This window comes from Elgaria multicarinata, chromosome 21, assembly GCF_023053635.1.
Source record: "Elgaria multicarinata webbii isolate HBS135686 ecotype San Diego chromosome 21, rElgMul1.1.pri, whole genome shotgun sequence".
Classification (NCBI taxonomy): domain Eukaryota; kingdom Metazoa; phylum Chordata; class Lepidosauria; order Squamata; family Anguidae; genus Elgaria; species Elgaria multicarinata.
Genome location: NC_086191.1, coordinates 819,063 through 839,553, shown reverse-complemented (window position 1 = coordinate 839,553; position 20,491 = coordinate 819,063). Strand labels below are relative to the sequence as shown.

Below are 20,491 nucleotides of genomic sequence, written 5' to 3'. Positions count from 1 at the left end.
TTAGAGACTGCCTTGCATTGCAGATCACTTATTTGCCCTTGTCAGTTTAAAAACCAGCCCTTGTTTTAAAACCCTTGTTAAAATGACAACAGTTCTGAGTTGCTTCAGAAATGTTGCCTAAATCCTTTTTAAATGACTCTTTGTGTTGTTTAATTGCTGGATGGCAGTGGGCGGAGATGGTTCTAATTGACTATAAAGACAACCTGGCCTTTAGATAAAATGTTAGAGCAGTCGTACCTCTTGCAATGTTAATAATTGCGTGGAAGAGAGAATTTCAGAAGGTTTGGTTTTTCCCAGTTTGGTGGCACTGTGATGTGACAAGCTGCACAGCCGCCCAATGGTCTCTTTCCACTACTGGATACAAGACCTGGGAACTTGCCTTTGATTGAATCTAGGCATTCTGCTTGGGGTTCATGAGGGACAGGTTGCAGGATGGATGGAGAGAGATTTGCTGGCGTCCAGCCTGGGCTGCCTGAGGCCCGTTGCCCAGATCAGAAAGGAGGGCTAGTAGCCAGGGCTGATGGAAGCTTTCCACTGCTGGCCCGTGGTGGTGCGTGGCCACAGTTGTGAGTGCCTTGTGTCCGCCTTGCCTGTCACATGTGCCTGCGAAGGAAGGAGGTGAACTGTGACTGGAGGCCGGAAGGCTTGATCCCCAAAGCAGAGAAGGGATAGCTATTTATTTTAGGGCTCCAGTGTTGAATTGGTTTTAAAAATTGCTCCTTTAAAAGGGTCTCCTGACCAATCAGACAGCAGATTAATTTGTTTTTAAAAATGTAAGCAGTTTTTACAAAGTGTCAGTAGCCACCACCCTCTTCTAAGAGTTGTTCCCCTTTTCTGTCAGATGTACAGCAGACGTTTTCTTAAAACGAGGGAAGTCTGCTGTTTTTCCTTCTTTGTTTTCTTCAGAACTCTTTTATTTTTATGCAAATGCAAATTTAATCAATTTATCAGTTGGGTTAGCCCTAAAAATCTACGCACCGCTTGTCCAGCATGTGTCCACATTGACTTAAAACAACAGACAGAGTGAGAAGACAACCCTAAAAACCCAAACCCAGTAGTCAGAAGCATCCCTTCGTACAGGTGGGTCCCCAGGGCCAGTGGGGGAAGGGGTTCGTTGCAGCCTTCCAAAAGGCAGGCAAAGAGGACGGCATCATCCTTGAAATGGAAGCAGGGAGGCGACATGAGGATCTGGCCTGTGCTTGGGGAAGCCCTCGGTGGCTTGAGGGATGATGGTCCTGCAGCCGCCACTGCCCCTGCTCCTCCTCTGCTCCCCAGCACTGCTTCAGCTCACACTGAAGAAAAGTACAAGGCCGGGGCTGGATATCAGCAGGCCAGGAATGTAATCCACAGCCCATCTGCTCATGAGGTTGGAGACAAATCATAGACTCCATGCAGACAGGCTGGACAGGGATCTGGCCCTGAGGCTGAGCGGACACCATTTTAACTTCACCTACGAGAACAAAATGCTGACCCCCGGCCCTTCCGGAGGCACACTTGCTGTCTGTGTCCGTCATCTGCACATGCAGCCCGCCCCCCCCCCCCCTGCCCAAGCAGCCTCCATGTCAGCTGTTGTGAGCGGCTGTTCAGGCTTGTAACTTGGCAGGGCCTGTGAATGTCAGCATTGACGTCACCAAAACATTCCCGTCATTCCAGGAAACAGGAGCAGGGAAGCGAGAGGAGAGCTGAGGGGGCAGACCCCCAGAGAGACCTCACCGAGCCCTGGGACTTTCTCAGGACCTTGTCGCCTTTACGCCTTTCCCTTCGGGCCGCTGCTCCTTCTCTTATGGTGGGTAGCACGGAAAGCAGCACAAGTTAGTGGGCGGAGGGATTGAGGCCCAGCCATGGAGGGCCTGAGGCCAGCCTTGATGTCTCCTTTTGGCTGGGTTGTGGCATGAATTCTGCAGACCCTCCCAGAGGACCACTGGGACATGTTTAGAGGTCCTAATACCAAGGGGAGAGCCCTTCCTGTGTGCAGGGGCCCCCTGCTCCGCCTGTGGGTTGCTGCACTCGCTTACTCTTCAGGAGCCCCTTCTCCAGTGGGTGCAGAGCCAAGAGTGTGATCATACCTTTGGTAAAAGATAACCCTCAAAGCACAATTACCTTGAAACATATTATCCAAAGGAGCTCCAGCTGTTGCCATGTGAGAAACAGCTGGCCGAGGCCTTTAGCATAACATGCTTGGCAGACTGTGTGTAGTTTTATTACTGATTAGTATTTATTATTGTGTGATTTTATTCTTGTGTTTTGGTGGCAATGATACTACATGACCACCGCTTTGATTATTCCATGGAAAGCAGTATATGCATTCAGCTAATAGATAAAATTAAGCCTGGAGGCAAAGCATCCACTCCCCCATTCAGAGAAAGAGACTCTTTGGGAGGGAGCTGAATCCTGGCGAACGACAATGTAAGCTTCTCGCCTTCACAAACCTCAACAAGGAGGGCAATGAGGAGGATCAGGGGTCTGGAAATGAAGCCCTGTGAAGAGAGACTGAAAGAACTGGGCATGTTTAGCCTGGAGAGGAGAAGATTGAGGGGAGACATGAGAGCACTCTTCAAATACTTAAGAGTGTATTTAAGTATACTCCACACAGAGTATACTCCCCCTCCACACAGAGGAGGGCCAGGATCTCTTCTCAATCCTCCCAGAGTGCAGGACACGGAATAACGGGCTCAAGTTAAAGGAAGCCAGATTCCAGCTGGACATCAGGAAAAGCTTCCTGACTGTTAGAGCAGTGCGACAATGGAATCAGTTACCTAGGGAGGTTGTGGGCTCTCCCACACTAGAGGCCTTCAAGAGGCAGCTGGACAGCCATCTGTCAGGGATGCTTTAGGGTGGATTCCTGCATTGAGCAGGGGGTTGGACCCAATGGCCTTATAGGCCCCTTCCAACTCTGCTATTCTATGATTCTAAGGTACGCACACACACTTCACCCGATCAGACTCTAAAGCATGGGTGGGCAGGAAGTAGTTCTCTAGATGTTTTGGACTTCCACACCCAGCATTCCTGACCTTGCTGGCAAGCACTTCTGGGAGTTGGAGTCCAGAACATCTGCAGAACTCCCTTTTGCCAATGCCTGTTATAAAGGACCATTTGATCCAGCTTCCTGTTCCCAGGTGTCTCTTGGAAACTCACAAGCAGAAGCCTCAAGGCAATGTCCCCTCCCCCATTGCTGTTTACCCCTCTATATTCAAGGGTGGGATGTTTCTGAACACAGAGGTTCAGTGTAATGTCCCTGGCCAATAGTAGTTGATAGACAACCCTATCCTCCATCAGAATCTCTGTGTGGCTTTACTGGATGCAACGGAAGCCCATGAGCAGGACGGGAAGGAGCAGCTTCCCCCTCAGCATTGGTCTCCCAGCAACTGGTCCTCAGAGGTATCCTGCCTCTCAACATGGGAGGGTCCATTTAGCTCCGATGACTAATTGTGAGATGGAGGTGGAGCAGCCCAAGATGTGAGACAGCCAAACTGTGACTTTGTGTGGACTTTTTGTAAAATGTGCCTCTAATTTTCAGTGGGAAAGTGGAAGGGGAGAGGCTGTTCCAGTAGCAGTAGCTCCAGGATTGTTGGTTCTTATTCACTACTAGCCTCATGGTCCAGTTAGTGGCCAGATACTGACTTTTGCCTAGTTTCAACTGGATTTGTTGCCGATGATGATGATGATGATGATGATGATGATGTAGTTGTTACTAATATGTCTGTAGCACTGTCCATATATAGAACAGCAGAGTTGGAAGGGGCCTATAAGGCCATCGAGTCCGCATGTAGCGCAGGTTTGGCAAGCCCATACTCCAAGGGGCTTTATGTTCTGGAAATGGATGGCAGAGAATCAGCAGGGGAAGGGGAGAGAAATGGAGGCCCCCTGGGGTCAAAAGGGGATAGATATGAGCTATTTCAGTACTTTGGATTAGTTATAGTAGGCAACGGAGACAACCTTAGGTTTTCCAAAATCCTTGATTCTCTCTGCTTTCTTCTTCTTCTTCTTCTTCTTCTTCTTCTTCTTCTTCTTCTTCTTCTTCTTCTTCTTCTTCTTCTTCTTCTTCTTCTTCTTCTTCTTCTTCTTCTTCTGCTCCTCCTCCTCCTCCTCCTCCTCCTCCTCCTCCTCCTCCTCCTCCTCCAGGGAATGGATATGTCAGTGCCAGAGCGTCCCCAAGTCTCCTCCCTGTCTCCAACGGCAATAGCCTCGGCAAGGTCATCCCAGCAAAATCGCCGCCGCCGACCTCCCACAGCACCCAGCTGGCCAACAACAACCGCAAACCAGACCTGCGCGTCATCACCTCGCAGAGCGGGAAGGGACTCATGCACCATTTGGTGAGTCCCACTTAAGGCGGAGAAACCCAGTGGTGCAGCAGAGCCCAATTTGCGTGTTATCCACCACCGACCTTCAACCTGGGGTTGAGTCAAGCAGACCATGCGGGAGATAGATTTTGGTCTGTATGAAAACACTTCGGACAAACTTTGCCATCTCTTCTTTGCTATTATTCTTGACGAATACACAATATTATATAACATCCTACAGTCTGAGATAGCCAGTCTTGTTGGAGCAGACTGCAACTTCCACCATCCCCTGCTGCCAGGGGTCATGCTGATTGGGGATGATAGGAGCTGTAATGCACATCTGGAAGGCACCAGGTTAGGAAAGGTTGGCTCAGGAGGTAACGGTGATCCACATATGATGTGCAACAGTGACTTGGATTGGCTTGCAACGGAACGCAGCGGCTGCTGTGCAGAATCAGGAGTTTTACAGCTCAATCCTGTGGCCTTAGTTGGTTGTACAATCAAATTTGCATGTATTTGCATACAACATCCTTTAAAAGAAAACCACATACTGGGTGTTCGGGTGATAAAAGTGTCAACCCCCTTCTTCCTTTCACACACAAGCAGAAGCTGCCACCTGCCACCTGCAGCTTTTATATTTATAGAAATTCTGCTGCCCAATTAATTTGGGGCACCCTTTAGTCGATCAAGACGTTTTTATCTATTAATCCATCTGATTAACAGACTAACTGTTGCAGCTGTAATTCCAGATGTGCAATCCCACCATTTGGGAAGCCAGAAATGTCTTTGGAAAGGGAGGGATATTTTGCACAGCTCTTATCTCAGCCCTCCCCGTTCGGCTAATACAGTAGTGTGGAAGATTCCATTGGGCAGGAGACGCTGTGAGGCCGCCTCCATCCCGAAACGCACCATGCTTGCGTGTGTGGAAACCAGTCTAAGATGGTGGCACCTTCAGCTGCTGGTCTGGCAGCCATCCTGCCTCCAGGCATTTCGTCTTGGATATTCTCCAAGCAGAACGTTTTCTTTAGTTGCTTAGTTTTGCTATTGAAAAGTTTTTTGAATAGTTTCTTGCATGGCTCTTTGAATTTCTGGTCCTCTATGAGTGACAATAGAGAACAGGATTTTCAGTTAGTGCTGGAAACAGGGCCAAAGTTCAGAGTCAAATGTAACAATTTCCTTTGGTTTCATTTCTGTTCTGCACCCAGACAGAGGATCATTTGGATCTGGTGAGTTTCCTTGCTTGCTTGTGTGTGTGTGTGTGTGTTTGTGTTTGTGTTTGGCTTGCTTTGACCCTCTTAACAACATGTGTGCAGGGGGGCGGGTTGCTGGAGGGAACGGGGGCTCCTTCCTGGCCTGTTCCAGGATGTCCCGATAGGGTTGGGCTGGGGGGCTAGCAGCCTGCCCCACTCGCTGCGGCATAGCCATGGCAGTGGGCGCATGTGCCCCAGTGATGACTGTTCTTGGGGCAGGGGGAGGGTCTCCTTGCTTTTCATGGACTTCTGGGTCTTCCTTTCTGGGAAGGAGAAGCTGCTGCTGCAAAGTAGGCAAAAATTGCTGCCACCCTTTACATGCTGCACACAGTAGTGGCCGGGCCTGTTTGCCAGGTCTCCTTCGTCCATCATGAGGCTTGAGATGCGGGCCACGTCCATGCTCCGCCCCATCCTGTCACTGTGTGGGATGCTTCGTCCCCTTCAAACAGCATCCTCACAGGGCCCTCCCCTGACCACTGTTACCTGAGATTCGGGATATAATGTGGTTCTTCTGGGTCACGCAGAGAGCCTTTACGCCAGGCAGGTACAGTTCTGGCTTGGACATTCTCCAGATGATTTGGAAGAAGTACAGGGTCCATGGTCAGATCCAGAAGCACATGGCTCTGACCAGGAGAAGATTCTCTTTCATTGTATGATATCCCGTCCTCCCTCCATGATGGAACTCAAATCAGGGCAATTGGAGCTCTCCCGTCCAGGTACTGGACAGAACCAGCCCTGCTTAGCTTCATTAAGCTGGCTCCATCAGGTGCCTTCAGACCAGGGCCCCGGGAGGTTTTAGCATGTGCGTGTGCGTGTGTGTGTTTTCTCTCCCGTCCTTCAATATAAATGTTTCCTGGGTGTCTTGCAGCATCAAAACAATAAGATCTTACAACCCTAATAGCATAACTTCTGTAAACCGCCCAGAGAGCTTCAGCTATGGGGCGGTATATAAATGTAATAAAATAAATAATAAATGACCCAAGAGCCAAACAGCAGGGTTAAAGCCGTCTCATCCAAGGTTAATGAAGGTCTGGGGGAAATAGAAATGGTTCTGAAAGGACATCTAAGTGGGCATCTGGCAGCCTGCCCTGGGGAGAACATATCGTCGGGGTAGGGGTGGGGGGACAACGGAGAAGTCCCTCTCCCCAGTGGTCACCCTGTGGAGGGACATGAACCTGCCATTTTGTGGCAAGCAGGATGTGTTGTTAGCCAGCTCTTGGTGAGTCCTGTCCACCCTGGTGGCTTGGTGACCTTGTGCCATTCTGCCACATTCTGCCCTGGTGCTAAGGGTGGTCCTGATGCATAGGCCCACAAGGGGAGCACGATCCTTTCTTCACTCTGAAACTCCAGCTTGAACAGACGAGGGTGCCGTTGCTTCGCATGCTCCAGGCAGCTGCTGTCCGCTTGCCTAGCTTTTGTTCCTGGCTCCCATCCTGGTGATGTTCCAGACCCTGTGGGTCCTGCCCTTTGAAAGCCAAAAGTGGAAGCAAAAGTGGAAGTCCAGAGCTCGCAGAAGGCACAGCCTGGCCAAATGAGCAGGTCCCTCATTGAAAAGAAGGCAGAAAAGCAGTCGGTGGAGGAGGGGGCTGACGAGGCGCGGGGGTGCATGGAGCAAAGGACTGGAGGCAAGACGGTAGAGGGGGTGGAGCAGAGGCCTGGTGAGAGTTCAGACTGCTTTGCACACCTGTCTGAACCATCACACGGTGACGCTGCAAAACAACCCGGGTGCTTTCAGTGGAGAAGGTTGCATGCCAGAAAGGGCATTGTGGCTGGTCTTGGGCAGTGCGGTGGGGAAAGACCCCTTGGCTGAGGGCCATCCGAGTGGAGCTCCCTGGGCACTCTGTAGAAGCAGGGGTCATGTGCTTCTGGGGAGGGCGCTCTGGCTGAGCGTCTGTTCCTGGCAGCTCCAAAGGTGGGGGGAGGGGGTCAGGCAGGAGAGCTGAGAAAGCCCCTTTGCCTGCTGGCCAGATGAGCCCGATGGAGAGGGACGCCTCTCGGCTTTAGGCAGCTTCCTGGTTCCACGTGGGGCGCGGAAGTGGCAAGAGGAAGGGCCCTGTGTCTGCATGTGTGAAGAGCCCTTGGAGAGAGGCCAGGAAGGAGGGAGCAGGAATAGGCATGGCATTCTCCCAAAGGCTGGGGTCTGTCTTTGTTCTGTCCAAGACATAAAAGGCTGGAAAAGCTGGGGGCGTTTTTCTTCCCTGTTATGTCGAGGCTTGGCATCCTGCGCCAGAGAATGGCTCAATAGGTCATCTCCTCTTGAGAGAGACTGAAACAACTGGGTACGTTTAGCCTGGAGAGGAGGAGATTCAGGGGAAACAAGATAGCACTCTTCAAATACTTAAACGGTTGTCACACAGAGGAGGGCCAGGATCTCTTCTCGATCCTCCCAGAGTGCAGGACACGGAATAACGGGCTCAAGTTACAGGAAGTCAGATTCCGGCTGGGCATCAGGAAAAACTTCCTCACTGTTAGAGCAGTACGACAATGGAACCAATGACCTAGGGAGGTGGTGGGCTCTCCCACACTAGAGGCCTTCAAGAGGCAGCTGGACAACCATCTGTCAAGTATATTGTAGGGTGGATTCCTGCATTGAGCAGGGGGTTGGACTCGACGGCCTTGTAGGCCCCTTCCAACTCTACTATTCTATGATTCTATGATCCTCCTTGCTTCCCTGTCTCATGACTCTCTCTCTCTTTCTCTCTCTCTCCCCCACAACAGAACACACAGAGGCTTGTTGTCTCTCAAGCGAGTCATTCTCTGACTACCCCGGTTGTTTCCGTGACTACTCCAAGCCTCCTGACCCAGGGGTTGCCCTTCTCAGCCATGCCCACAGCGTACAACACAGGTAAGGCTGATCCCACCTGGCCACGTTGTAGAAACCCAGACAAGAAGAGGCTGGTGACAGGTTGCCATGAGCCACGCGCCACCGGCCAAGCCGTGAGTGTCAGGAATCCTGGCGGTTTTTCCAGAGACAAGCAGAGGGAGCTGGAGGGGGTCGTGGGCAAACATGCAGGGAGCCTGGAACCCTCTACGCCCCCACCCCACCTGCTAGTGCTTGGTATCTCCTTGCTTAAGCAAGAGATTTTCCTAGGATCTGGCAGGAATTGGAGAGATCAATGATGAGTGAATGGAGCATGCAGACGGTTGTTTTGTTTTGCAAAATGCTCCTGACAGGAATTGTATTGATGTGCACTGGGCTGGTTACATAGGAAGCTGCCTCAGACCGAGTCAGACCACTGGTCCATCTAGCCCAGTGTTGTCGACACGGACTGGCAGAAACGGCTCTCCGGAGTTACAGGTAGGAATTTTTCCTCGTTCTACCTGGTGATGCCGGGGATTGAACCTGGGACCTTCTGCATGCAAAGCGGGGGTTCTACCATTGAGCTACGGCTCCTTACATTGTAAGGTAGTACACCTTAGAGCAGCGGTTCTCAACCTGTGGGTCGGGACCCCTTTGGGGGTCGAATGACCCTTTCACAGGGGTCGCCTAAGACCATCGGAAAACACATATTTCCAATGGTCTTAGGAAACTGTATTGACTGAACTATGTCATGTATCATCTTTTGTATTATTAAAGCTATTGTTATGTATTATTTTCATTAGCAAACCATCCCATGACAATGGATCGTGTAGAGAAGAACGAAAATAATTTTATGGTTGGGGGTCACCACAACATGAGGAACTGTATTAAAGGGTCGCAGCATTAGGAAGGTTGAGAACCACTGCCTTAGAGGTTTCCTCTTCTCTTTTTTGAAGTGTAGTCTCTTCTGTCAAAGCCATAATAACTGTATGCAAGAGCATAAGAGGAGCTCTGATGCTGGATCAGAGCAAGGGTCCATCTAGTCCAGCATTCTGTTCACACAACCAGCTGCCCACGGAAAACCCACAAGCAGGACATGAGGGCAACAGCACTCTCATGCCCATGTTGCTGATGGCACATAGCCATCAATAGCCTTCTCCTCCCAAGAATTTATCCAACCTCCTTTTAAAGCCATCCAAACTGGTGGCCATCACTACATCTCGTGGTAGCGAATTCCAGAGTTTGACTCTGCGCTGTGTGAAGAAGGACTTCCTTTCATCTGTCCTGAATCTCCCACCAATCATCTTCATGGGATGATGATCCCATTGGGTCCTAGTATTTTGAGAGAGGGAGAGAAATGCCTCCCTGTCCACATTCTCCACACCAGGCATCATTTTGTCCACCTCTATCATGACTCCCCTCAGCCTCCTTTTTTCTAAGCTAAACAATCCCAACTGTTGTAACCTTCCCTCCTAGGGGTGATTTTCCAGCCCCTGGATCATTTGAGTTGCCCTTGACTTACTTTTTTCAACTCTGCAATATCTGTTTTTAGGTGCAGTGACCAGAACTGTACATGGTATTCTAAGTGTGGTCGCACCATAGTGGCAGTTTTAGTCTCAGTTCAATGCAAGGACCATAACTCAGTGGTAGAGTGCATGATTTGCATGCAAAATGTCCCAAATTCAAGTTCAATCCTACAAAAGAACACAAAAAGAAAGAAAAGTCTCAGGATGCTATCAACATAGTAAACTGCCCAGAGAGCTTCAGCTATGGGGCGGTATATAAATGTAATAAATAAATAAACAAATTGATTGTAGAAAAGCCCAACGTGCCAGACTTCCTTGCAGTCAGTTTGTTGATAGCATCCTGAGACTTTTCTCTTTTTCGGTCTTCATCTTGGATGCTCACCTGCCTTGTACCCTCCAATGCTACAAAAGAGCCTGATCTGAGCCGCTGCCGCTTCATGTAGACCATCCTGGGCCAGACGGATGGGCTCTGTAGCAGGCGTTCTCCTTTGCTCCTGGGCTCCAAAGCCTTTTTTTGCAGTCCAGAACCCTGTGGGAGGCCCAAGGGGAGGGACGTTGCTGCCATGCCCTGTTTGTGAGCTTCGCAGAAGCATCTAGTTGGAGACCGAGTTCTGGGCCAGAGGGCCTCCAGCATAGGCAGCAAAGGGGTGCACTTCAGAGGTCAGCCCAAGAAGCCTGAAGGTGACACAGAGAATGACACTGAGCTGGTCTTCAGGAGTGGGCTGATGCCGAGGAATGGAATGAGGTGTGAGGTCAACACGCCCGTCTTAATTAGCAGACATGGCCCAACGTCTGTCTGCTCACGAGGGATGCCCTTCCCAGGGCGACGGCAAGTCAGGTGGGTGTCTGGCGCTTGCCCTTTGTGTCTGTTATTGCAAATCGAGCCTTTCTGCCTTACCCGGAGTTAACCCATGGTTTGGCTGCCGGACAATCAAGCAAATTGGGTATTTCCAATCCCTGGGTTGCTTAGTTCCTGTCCCTTTTACCCACTCTTTCCCTCTACCCTACATGCCTTCCTGGCACTGTAGTACTGATATATAGAGTGGCTGGTTGGGTTGTTTGTTTGCTTTTACCGTTCTTGCCTGCTGCCACTGTCCATGAATGACCCACAATTCTGGGATCACACATAATGGCTACCAATGGTTTCAACAACCTACAACTCACAATCAAACAAGCCATGGGTTATCTTCATGTTCATGGTTAACCGCTCGTAGTTAACCCATAGTTCTGAGTTCACACAATCCATGATTCAACAAACCATAGTAAATACTCAGTGCTGGGAGTTCGGCCCTTGTAAAGGAACTGCCAACCAAAATGGGCACCTGGCATTCAACCGCCAGCTTTGTTTTTTCTGAGGTTGCTGCTGCTGTTTCTAATAGAGCACCCGCTGTTTGTCGCTTCAAAAGTTACTTTTTTCATTCCCTACCTGGGTGGTTATATTCACATTAGGAGGAAAAAACATGTACATGCAATGCGGTGTAAGTGTTGTTTCATTTGTGTAATTTTAACTTGATTAATAGTATTTTGCAATGTTGGAGACTGAAATGACCATTTTACATCAGTGTTGTAAACCCTTTCCCTGTTCCCAGTTTCCCACCATCCCGCTCCAGCATTTCTCCCTCTGCTCCTATAGACAGACAGGGCAACACGGAGAGGAAAACTTGATAGGCAGAGCACGGAGAGACCTGCCCTCAGGCTGTGGGAAATCTTCTCTGGTTTCTGAGATGTCCGCAGACTTTGGCTGCCCAGGCATTTTCAAGCATATCTTCAAAACTTTAAAGATGAAGGGGCTAGAAACTTGGATTGTATTTTTATTCTTTTTCCTGAGGTTCTTTGGAAGCTAAATTGAGTGGCTGGTGCTACATCTTTGCCACTCTTTTGGGATAAATGCAAAGTGTTATGTTTTGCTTCACTTTTTCCCATGCATCCTTGATGTGGAAGAGAAGCTTGCAGGTTTTCTCCGACAGTGCAGAGGGGGCTCAGAATTTCCCAACAAGGGCTTTGGCAGCTGCTCAGTCTTCCGAGTGGTTTTGACAGCTGTGGAGGGGAGGGGGTGACAGAAACTGCAGACACCCAAAACAAGAATGGGATGGGATGGGGTGGAACAGCGCAGCCAAGGGCTCCACCAAATATTCAGGCTGCATTGTGTTCACATCAAACCCAGAGAGACAATCTGGCAGAACCGCCTCTGGGGAAATTTGATCAGAGGCTGGCAGCTTCTTGGGAGAAGAATGAATGTCCCCTTCGTTCAAATATTTAAAGTGCTGTCCCTTCGGGTTTGATTATAGCTGTAAGAGGGTTCTCCTCCTCTCCTTGTTATGGGAGTTTCACGCAAGAAAGACACAAGCTGACTTTCCACTACACAAAAGTCCTTTTAATTTCAAGGCGGCATCAAGAAACTTTGGGTGTTGAAACACATGCAAATTGGAGTGACGACAGCTCCAAGGGCCGGTGCCTCTTCCCACCCTGAAGCAGGCTGGGTGCGCAGCTCATGGTGAAAAATGAACTATGCAGAAAAACAGGCCCAAGCCTTATTATTTCCCCCAATCAGAATTTTTTAAATCTCTTGGTTCCTAGGGAGAGAGTGTTCTTTACACGTGTTAAAAACTGTTGGCACCGTGCCATCCTGCTCAGCGTTTGTAGTTCTCACCGGTTTCGGTACGGGGGCCGTTGCACACTTTTTAATCCCAGCATATTTAACTGGTGAGATTGTGCCCCTTCTTTGTTCTTTTATACCAATTCCTGAGTGAGGCTTAAGTGCAGACTTTAGAAAAGGGAAATGTCCAGACATAGCTGCCAGTTTTTCTATACAGCGGTGAGAAAAAAAATTGTGACTCCCTTGGGATTGTCACATATTTCCAACCTAAAATGTTATTGGATCTTAATCTAACCCCATAATCCTAGATAAAGAACAAGAGATGACCTGATTTGACAAATGACACACAAACATGATGCTTTTTCAACTACTACGTAATTCAACATTTAATATCCATGTGTGATAAAGTATGGGAACCTTCAAATTCAGGCCCTGGTGCCACCCCATTGAGCAGCAGGGATGTCAAGCAAGCGTGTCCTGTAACTGTTGGTCATTCTCTCACGTTGGTTTTGAGGAATTTTGGCCCATTCCTCCTGACAGAACTGCTTCAACTCCATGACATTTGAGGGCTTCTTTGCATGAACTGCTCCCTTCAGGTCCTGCCAACAACATTTCGATGGGATTTAGGTCCAGACTTTGATTAGGCCGTTCTAAACATGGGATTTCTTCTTCCACAGCCATTCTTTTGTAGAACTTGTGTGTTCAGGATCATTGCCTTGCTGCATGACCCACTTTTGGTTCAGCTTTGGCTCACAGACAGATGGCCTGGCATTCTCCTCTAGAATCTTCTGACAAACTGCAGAATTCATGGTTGTGTCAATGATGACAAGCCGTCCAGATCCTGAGGAAGCAAAGCAGGCCCAAACCATCACATTCCCATCAGCACCATGCTTGACGGTTGGGATGAAGTTCTTCTGTTCAAACTCAGTGTTTGTTTTTTGCTGAACATAATACTTCTCATTGAAGCCAAAAAGTTCTACCTTTGACTCATCTGTCCAGAGAGCATTGTTCCAGAAGTCTTGAGGATCATAGGTGACCTTTAGCAAACTCCAGGAAGGCAGCAATGTGCTTTTTAGCTGTGGTTTCCTCTTGGCTAGAATGGAAAACCATTCTTGTTCAGTCTTTTTCTGATTGCTACTCTCACATTAGCCAAGGCGAGAGTGGCCTGCAGATCCTTAGATGTTTCTCTGGGATTCTTTTTGACTTCCTGGATGATGCGCTGATTCGTTCTTGGAGAGATTTTGATAGAATGGCCGCTCCTGGGTAGAGCAACTGTAGTCTTGAACCTTCTCCATGCATATAGACTATCTGTCTGACAGTGGATTGGTGAAGCCCCAAATCCTTTAAAATGTTTTTGTAACATTTTTGTAACACTGCTTTTCTGAGGTCCTCAGAGATGTCTTTTGATCTCTGGCATGATATGCTCCCACACAACCATGTGGTAAAGACCAAACCCATAATGTTTCTGGTCATTTTATAGGATGGTGCCTCCCAAATTCACCCCTGAAGACCTGCCTAATTACTTAAATACCTGATTCTAATTATTCCGTTTAATTATTATGATTTTTATTTATTCATTTTATATACTGCCTCTGCACAGAATACCCTAAACGTTATACAAAGTTAAAGCAATTTAAACAAGATTAAAACAGTCAATAAAATACCATAGGTAGCATAAAATTGTTAAAAGCAATTTAAAAAGGTAAAACAATCAATAAAAGCATAAAAGCAATATAGAATGGTCAGAAATAAGATTCCAAAAGGGGATGGCCTGGCGGAATAATAGAGGTCTTTACTGCCTGCTTAAAGACATCCAAGGAAGCCATCTGGCACATTTCACCCTGCAGGGCACATTCCACAGCTGAGGGGTGGCAAAGGCCAAGGCCCTCTGGCATGGGACTGCCAATCTCACAGGGGGCAGCCGCACCAGATGCACCTCCAAGGCCCTTCAGAGGTGGGCTGGGACATAGGGGAGGGGAGCTTGGACCTAGGCCATGTCGGGCTTTAAAGGTAAGAACCAGCACTTCATATTTTGCCTGGAAAGGAATTGGCAGCCAGTGTATTTATTTATTTATTTATTTATTTATTTATTTATTTATTTATTTATTTATTTTATTACATTTATATACCACCCCACAGCCGAAGCTCTCTGGGCGGTTTACAACAATTAAAAATAGTAAACATTAAAAGTATGCAAAAATTTAAAAAACATAAAAACAGTATAAAAGCAACAGTATCCATTTAAAAACAACACTTCTGGGGTCCATTAAAAACAAACTTAACGTTGTTAAATGCTATTAAAATGCCCGAGAGAAGAGAAAAGTCTTGACCTGGCGCTGAAAAGATGACAATGTGTAAAGATTTTTAAACCAGTGTTATATGGCCTCCACGGGATGTCCCAGACACTAACCTGACCGCAATATTTTGTGCTAGTTTAAGTTGAATTGAGCTGATACAACCAGGGTTTCACTTACTTTTGCATGTACCCTGACTTTTAAGTACTCACACGACATGGAATTGGTTAATATAAACCCTATTGGATTTAGAAAAGCTTCGATTCACAAAGACTGGTAAAACTGGAATTTCTGTAATTATCATTAGGGTTTTTCTCACCACTGGGTCTGTCTAAACTTCTTGTTACCCTGGTGTCCTTTTTACTCTCAGAGTTTAACAGTCAGCTTCTTGGAGGCAGTGATCTGTCATCTTTCATAGAATCATAGACTAGCAGAGTTGGAAGGGGCCTACAAGGCCATCGAGTCCAACCCCCTGCTCAATGCAGGAATCCACCCTAAAGCATCCCTGACAGATGGTTGTCCAGCTGCCTCTTGAAGGCCTCTAGTGATGGAGAGCCCACAACCTTCTTGGGTAACTGGTTCCATTGTCGTACTGCTCTAACAGTCAGGAACAATCTTTGTTGTTATTGTTCTTATGAAATCTCTGTACGTTGCCACTGTACACCAATTAACAATAACATTAATTTTCTCAATTGTGCATGTTTCCTAATAGGTAGCTGTATCTGTGTATTATACATGGTACCTGTTTTTTCTGTGTTTAATAGGCTGATTGCTGGCACACACTCACCTCATACCTAATAAGTAACCTGACCTGCCAGCTCTCACCTGTCTCAGGTTGATCCGACAGTTTGCCAGTGCCTACTGAACTCTGGAGCTCTAAACGTGGTCATATTTTCAGAGTGAGGTGTTGGGTGCAGTGGATTCACTTATGAGATGTGGATGTTTAAAATGTACTTCCAGGGCCGTGTAACTTTGCAGCTGGAGCCATGCCCCTAGAGCTCAAGGAACCGGCTGTGACCTGTGGGTCTTATTAATTGCGCATGCTTGAGGGGCCATTAACATGGGCGGCTGTGACAAAGTGCTTGAAAAGTGTGCACAGTGCATGTCTCAGCTTGCTCAGCTGTATGCACACATGCAGGGCTTGGAGAAGGCAGTGCCTATGCTTTCGTTCTTGCCAGCTACGGCCGCTTCTGGACAGGGATAGCTTGGCCACAGTGGGGCAGGCGTTTCTAACCTCAAGACTGGGTTACTGCAATGCCCTGCAGGTGGGGCTGCCCTTAGGGGTGCTCCAGACACTGGAACTAGTGCAGAAAGAAGCCGCTCAGCTGCTGTCAGGCGCTGCCTCTTTTCAGCATGCAATTCCTTTACTGAGGGAGCTGCACTGGCTGCCTTTTGGCTACACTTGGTACTAGTGTACAAAGCCCTAAACAACTTGGGACCAGGATGCCTTCTCCCTTACCATCCTACCTGATCACTGAGGTCATTGGAGGGCGTGCTCCTGGTGGTTCCACGTGGCCCAACTGGAATCCACCAGGAGAAGAGCCTTGAGTGTGGTGGCCCCTTCTCTGTGGAACTCCCTGCCCCTGGAGGTCAGGCAGGTGCCAGCACTACACTGCTTCCAATGCCTCTTGAAAACAGCTCTATTCCAGGAAGACGTCTTCAACTGACCAGCCACTGTTTTTACTGGTCCTTTGTTTTAAATGAAACAATTTTAATTTGCTTTCTTTCTTTTTATAGTTTTATTCCTACGTGCACCACTCTGGAATCTGTTTTAGATTTGGAGATATAAATCTTGTAAATAAATAAACAAAATAAATAAACCCATGCCAAAACTGCCTGTTTATGAGGCTCCGACAGTGTTTGGGAGTTTAAGCAAATGCTGGACTGTATGGAGCCTGGATGGTCAGACCCAACAGGGCAGTTTGCTATGTTGGTGTCTGTAGGTGATGATTGTGGAGAGTGCTGCTCATGGCTTACTCCCCACCACAGCTGGATCAAGGCTGCTTTTTTGGTGGCAGCAGCGCCCATTGGTCAGGGCCTGGTCACATGACCAGGCCCTGACCAACCCCCCTCCTTCCCTCCCCCCAAGCCTAGAGCAAAACTCATTGATTCTCCCTATGTCTGATATTACTAGCAGGCATGTGCAAAGGCCCCCACCTAGTGGCATATAGTTTTATAAACCTCAATTCTCTTTTCCCTCCAGTCTGTTATTTTTCTAGCATTAAAAAAACAAAAACAAACCAGCCACGTAAAGCTTCCCTTTGTGAGGCCAGCAATAATGTGCATATTGCATCATTTATTTAGCAACCAGAATGTTGATTTGTGTGTGTGTGTGTGAGAGAGAGATTTGTTAGTTTATGTTTATAGGCAGCTTTTCCTTCTGCAGGCCTTCAAAGTGAGTTAACCAATAAAACAAAATAAGGACCAACAACCATGATACTAAAATACCAAGTAAAAATAAAAACCTGCAGAGCAACAGAAAACGTCAACAGGTGCGATATAATTGCTAGCCACAAGGTCCCAGTTCATGCAAATCATAGAATCATAGAATAGCAGAGCTGGAAGGGGCCTACAAGGCCATCGAGTCCAACCCCCTACTCAGTGCAGGAATCCACCCTAAAGCATCCCTGACAGATAGATGTCCAGCTGCCTCTTGAATGCCTCCAGTGTGGGAGAGCCCACAACCTCCCTAGGTCACTGGTTCCATTGTACTGCTCTAACAGTCAGGAAGTTTTTCCTGATGTCCAGCTGGAACCTGGAATGGGCAGGTTCATATGGGAGAAAGTGATCCGTTGAAAAACCGGGCCCCCCAAACTTTATAGGGTTCTAAAGGTAATCACCAGCGCTTTGAATTGTGCCCAAGAACCATTCCGGAGCCCATGGAAATGGAATTATAGTGGAATACCATGATCCCCGTAACATGATTATTGGAACTGAAGTTGGGGACAACAGGCTCCCCGGGGGAAACTAGTCAACACCTCTCAGCCTCATGGGGGTGTTTCAATAAACCTTTGGTTGTAGGCCTTAGCTGTGGCTGCATCTTTCTATTTACCATTTAAACCGGCCCAAGAAAGACTATTGCTGGATTCCTGAGATGGGTCTGAAGCTCTGAAGCTGGCGTGTCTTTGCCTTCTGCAGCCCTTCTCCCCTTTTCCTTTCAGACTACCAGTTGACCAGCGCAGATCTTTCATCCCTACCAGCATTCAGTTCACCCACTGGTTTGTCTCTGGGCAACATCTCTGCTTGGCAGCAGCAGCAACAGCAGCAGCAGCAGCAGCAGCAGCAGCATCTGGTTCCCGTATCACTAAGTAACTTAATGTAAGTGACATGCAAGGTCTTTTCCCCCTTGGAAAGGAATTCTGTTGCCCTTAATCGGGCAACATGAGAGCATTTAGAGCAGGGCTGCGGTGGTGGTGGTGGGACTGTTTTGGACCAAGGACCAAATTGTCTCTGGATACGCATGTTGGGAGTCACATGCCAGCAGGGAGAAGGGCCAGCCCACTAATGGCAGCCCCCCCCCCCGGCTGCTCTTTTGTCCCCCACCAGCACACACGACACACTTCCCTGCTGGCTTCTCAAGGCAGCAGCTCAGCCAGGCCTCCACATTGCTCCCTCTCCCCTTTTCTGATCAGTGAAGGCAGCGGACTCTCAGCTGACCCCATGAGGCTGTGGCCCTCTTGCGCACCCACCCTCTGAGGCGGGGGCTTCACTGGAGGCCTCGGTAGGCTGGACGGGGCAGGCTGGTGGGCCAAATTCAGCCATGGGCCAAGGGGTTCCCCATCCCTGCTTTAGAGTGTGGGTCTTCAACTGATGGTTTGTGACCTGCAGCTCAGCTACTTGCAGCCCGGCCTTGCTGGGGACGCAGACCCTCTGGAGGGGCCCAGCAGTTTCTCCAAAGATTGCAAAATGATTCGGCTCTGGACTCAAATGAGACCAGTTTGTTCCACCTCAGCCAATGGACTAGTGTGGGTGCGTGTGGGAGCACAGAGGCCCGGTGGCATGTGGGTCACCACACTCACTCTTCTTGCAGAGAGGCAACGTGGAGTTTTGTTACTCCCCTGGAGCATTGTACTTGGAGTTGCGTGGTGCAGAACTGGCTTCGTAGTTGCAGGGCAGGAGGAGTAGCAAAGGCCCCCAACCCCACCGCTCAGGAGGATTGTCGGCATTGAGAGCTGCACTTTCTGCACGGAAGCCCTCTGCAGCCCCTCTGCAGCCACGGAGCCGGCATGATTCTGTCAGTGGAGCAAAGAAGACCCGGGTTGACTTCTGACCCTGTGAGATGGGCTGGTTGCATAAGAGGCCAGTCTGCTGGCTGAGTGCAGTGGGAAAGGCCTCCGTCCGGCCTTTGAGAGGGGCTGGGCAGACCGCTCCGCTCCGAGGGCTCCGCTGGAAGGCCCCCCTCGCCAAGAGGGCTGCAGCAGCGTGTTTGCGCAATCTCAGCAGTGGCTTTGCGTGCAGACCGTTCGAGGCTGAGTGCAGCCTGGGACCTCGGCTGCTGCGGCTCTTTCTCTGAGGAGCCCCGCCCCACCCCCAGGCTCAGAGGTGAGCCTGCCCTTGAGGTCAGCTCTGGAGGACCACAGAGGGCCTTGTGTGTGGTGGCACCCTGTTTGTCAAATGGCTTCCCCTGAGAACTGACTCCGTTTGGTTTTTAGTTGCCAGGTGAAAACAGTGTTATTCTCTTACGTTTTTAATGGACAGAATGTTTGTGAGTTTTTCATTTTTGTATCATTGGTTTTGCTGTCTTGAAGTAACCTGTATTGTTTTACATGTTTCAGTTGACTTTTAGCTTCCATTGTCAGCCAACTCAAAGGTTTTATGCTAAAAGGGGAGGCGAAAGCAAAACAGCAGCCTACAGAATAAATGTTGCCTCTGGAGCAGGAGAGAGTTGGGACTGCAAACCCCCCCCCCCCCGCTCTCCTGCCAGAGCAGCGCGGCTCCGCCTGGCACTTACTTCTGAAGCACGTTGGGGCTTCTGAGCCTTTGGGGGCCAGTTTATTTAATCACTGCACTGTTGCCAGGCATGGGGGGGGGGCGTGATTAATTGACTGGTGGCCCCTTTGGAGGCCCTTGTGGCCAATGGCAACAGACCCCTACATTCAGTGACCCGTTCTCTCTCTCTCTCTGTCTCTCTCCCTGCGCAGACAAGGCAGCCACCTTTCCCACGCCACCACCTTGACCGTCAACACCAATCCCAACATCAGCATCAAGTCGGAGCCCGTTTCTCCCAACCGGGAGCGCAGCACTGCCACGCCACTCTCCTCCTTCCCTCACCAAGGCCGGCACGAGCCCACGGGATGCTCCCCCGTTGACAGCCTCAGCAGCAATGCCAGCTCCTACGAGGGCGCCGAGCGGGAAGACCCGTCGCGGGCTGACTTCGGCTCCTCCCTCGGCCTCCTGAGACCCGCCCCCGAGGCCGACGGGGAGAACCCGTCCGTCAAACGCATGCGCTTGGACGCTTGGGTAACATAACTGGCTCCCCTGGGGCCAGTGCCCCCTGCAGAGTGGCTGTTGGCTCTCCGGAGTGTGGGTCAGGAGGGGGGGCAGTGGTTGCGGGGGGGGATGAGGAGGGGAGAGGGAGGGGGAGGCATGGGGTGCTGAGGGTGGGGGGAAACTATTATAAACTGCCTGAGAAATAGCTTTAGGATTTTTGTAGGCGTCCGTTCTAGCGACATTATGCAGTACATAACGGCTCTCGAGGACCTGTCAAGAGCCACAAAAAGTATAGAAATCCCTCACTGGTCACCA

General features: G+C 49.3%; 1 protein-coding gene across 5 annotated transcripts in view; it reads left to right on the top strand.

Moving 5' to 3' along the window:
- Positions 1–20,279, top strand: part of MEF2D (myocyte enhancer factor 2D) — a 161,199-nt gene extending 140,920 nt beyond the window's left edge. For 3 of the 5 annotated variants that reach the window (XM_063145906.1, XM_063145905.1, XM_063145907.1), the window contains 4 exons: positions 4,123–4,313; positions 8,249–8,375; positions 17,908–18,064; positions 19,888–20,279. In XM_063145906.1, coding sequence (XP_063001976.1) covers positions 4,123–4,313; positions 8,249–8,375; positions 17,908–18,064; positions 19,888–20,215 — 803 coding nt within the window. In that variant the 3' untranslated portion in view covers positions 20,216–20,279. Of the gene's footprint in view, positions 1–4,122; positions 4,314–5,485; positions 5,507–8,248; positions 8,376–17,907; positions 18,065–19,887 lie in introns of all 5 variants that reach the window. The other 2 variants (XM_063145904.1, XM_063145903.1) reach the window with 1 other exon arrangement.
- The last annotated feature ends 212 nt before the right edge of the window (positions 20,280–20,491 follow it).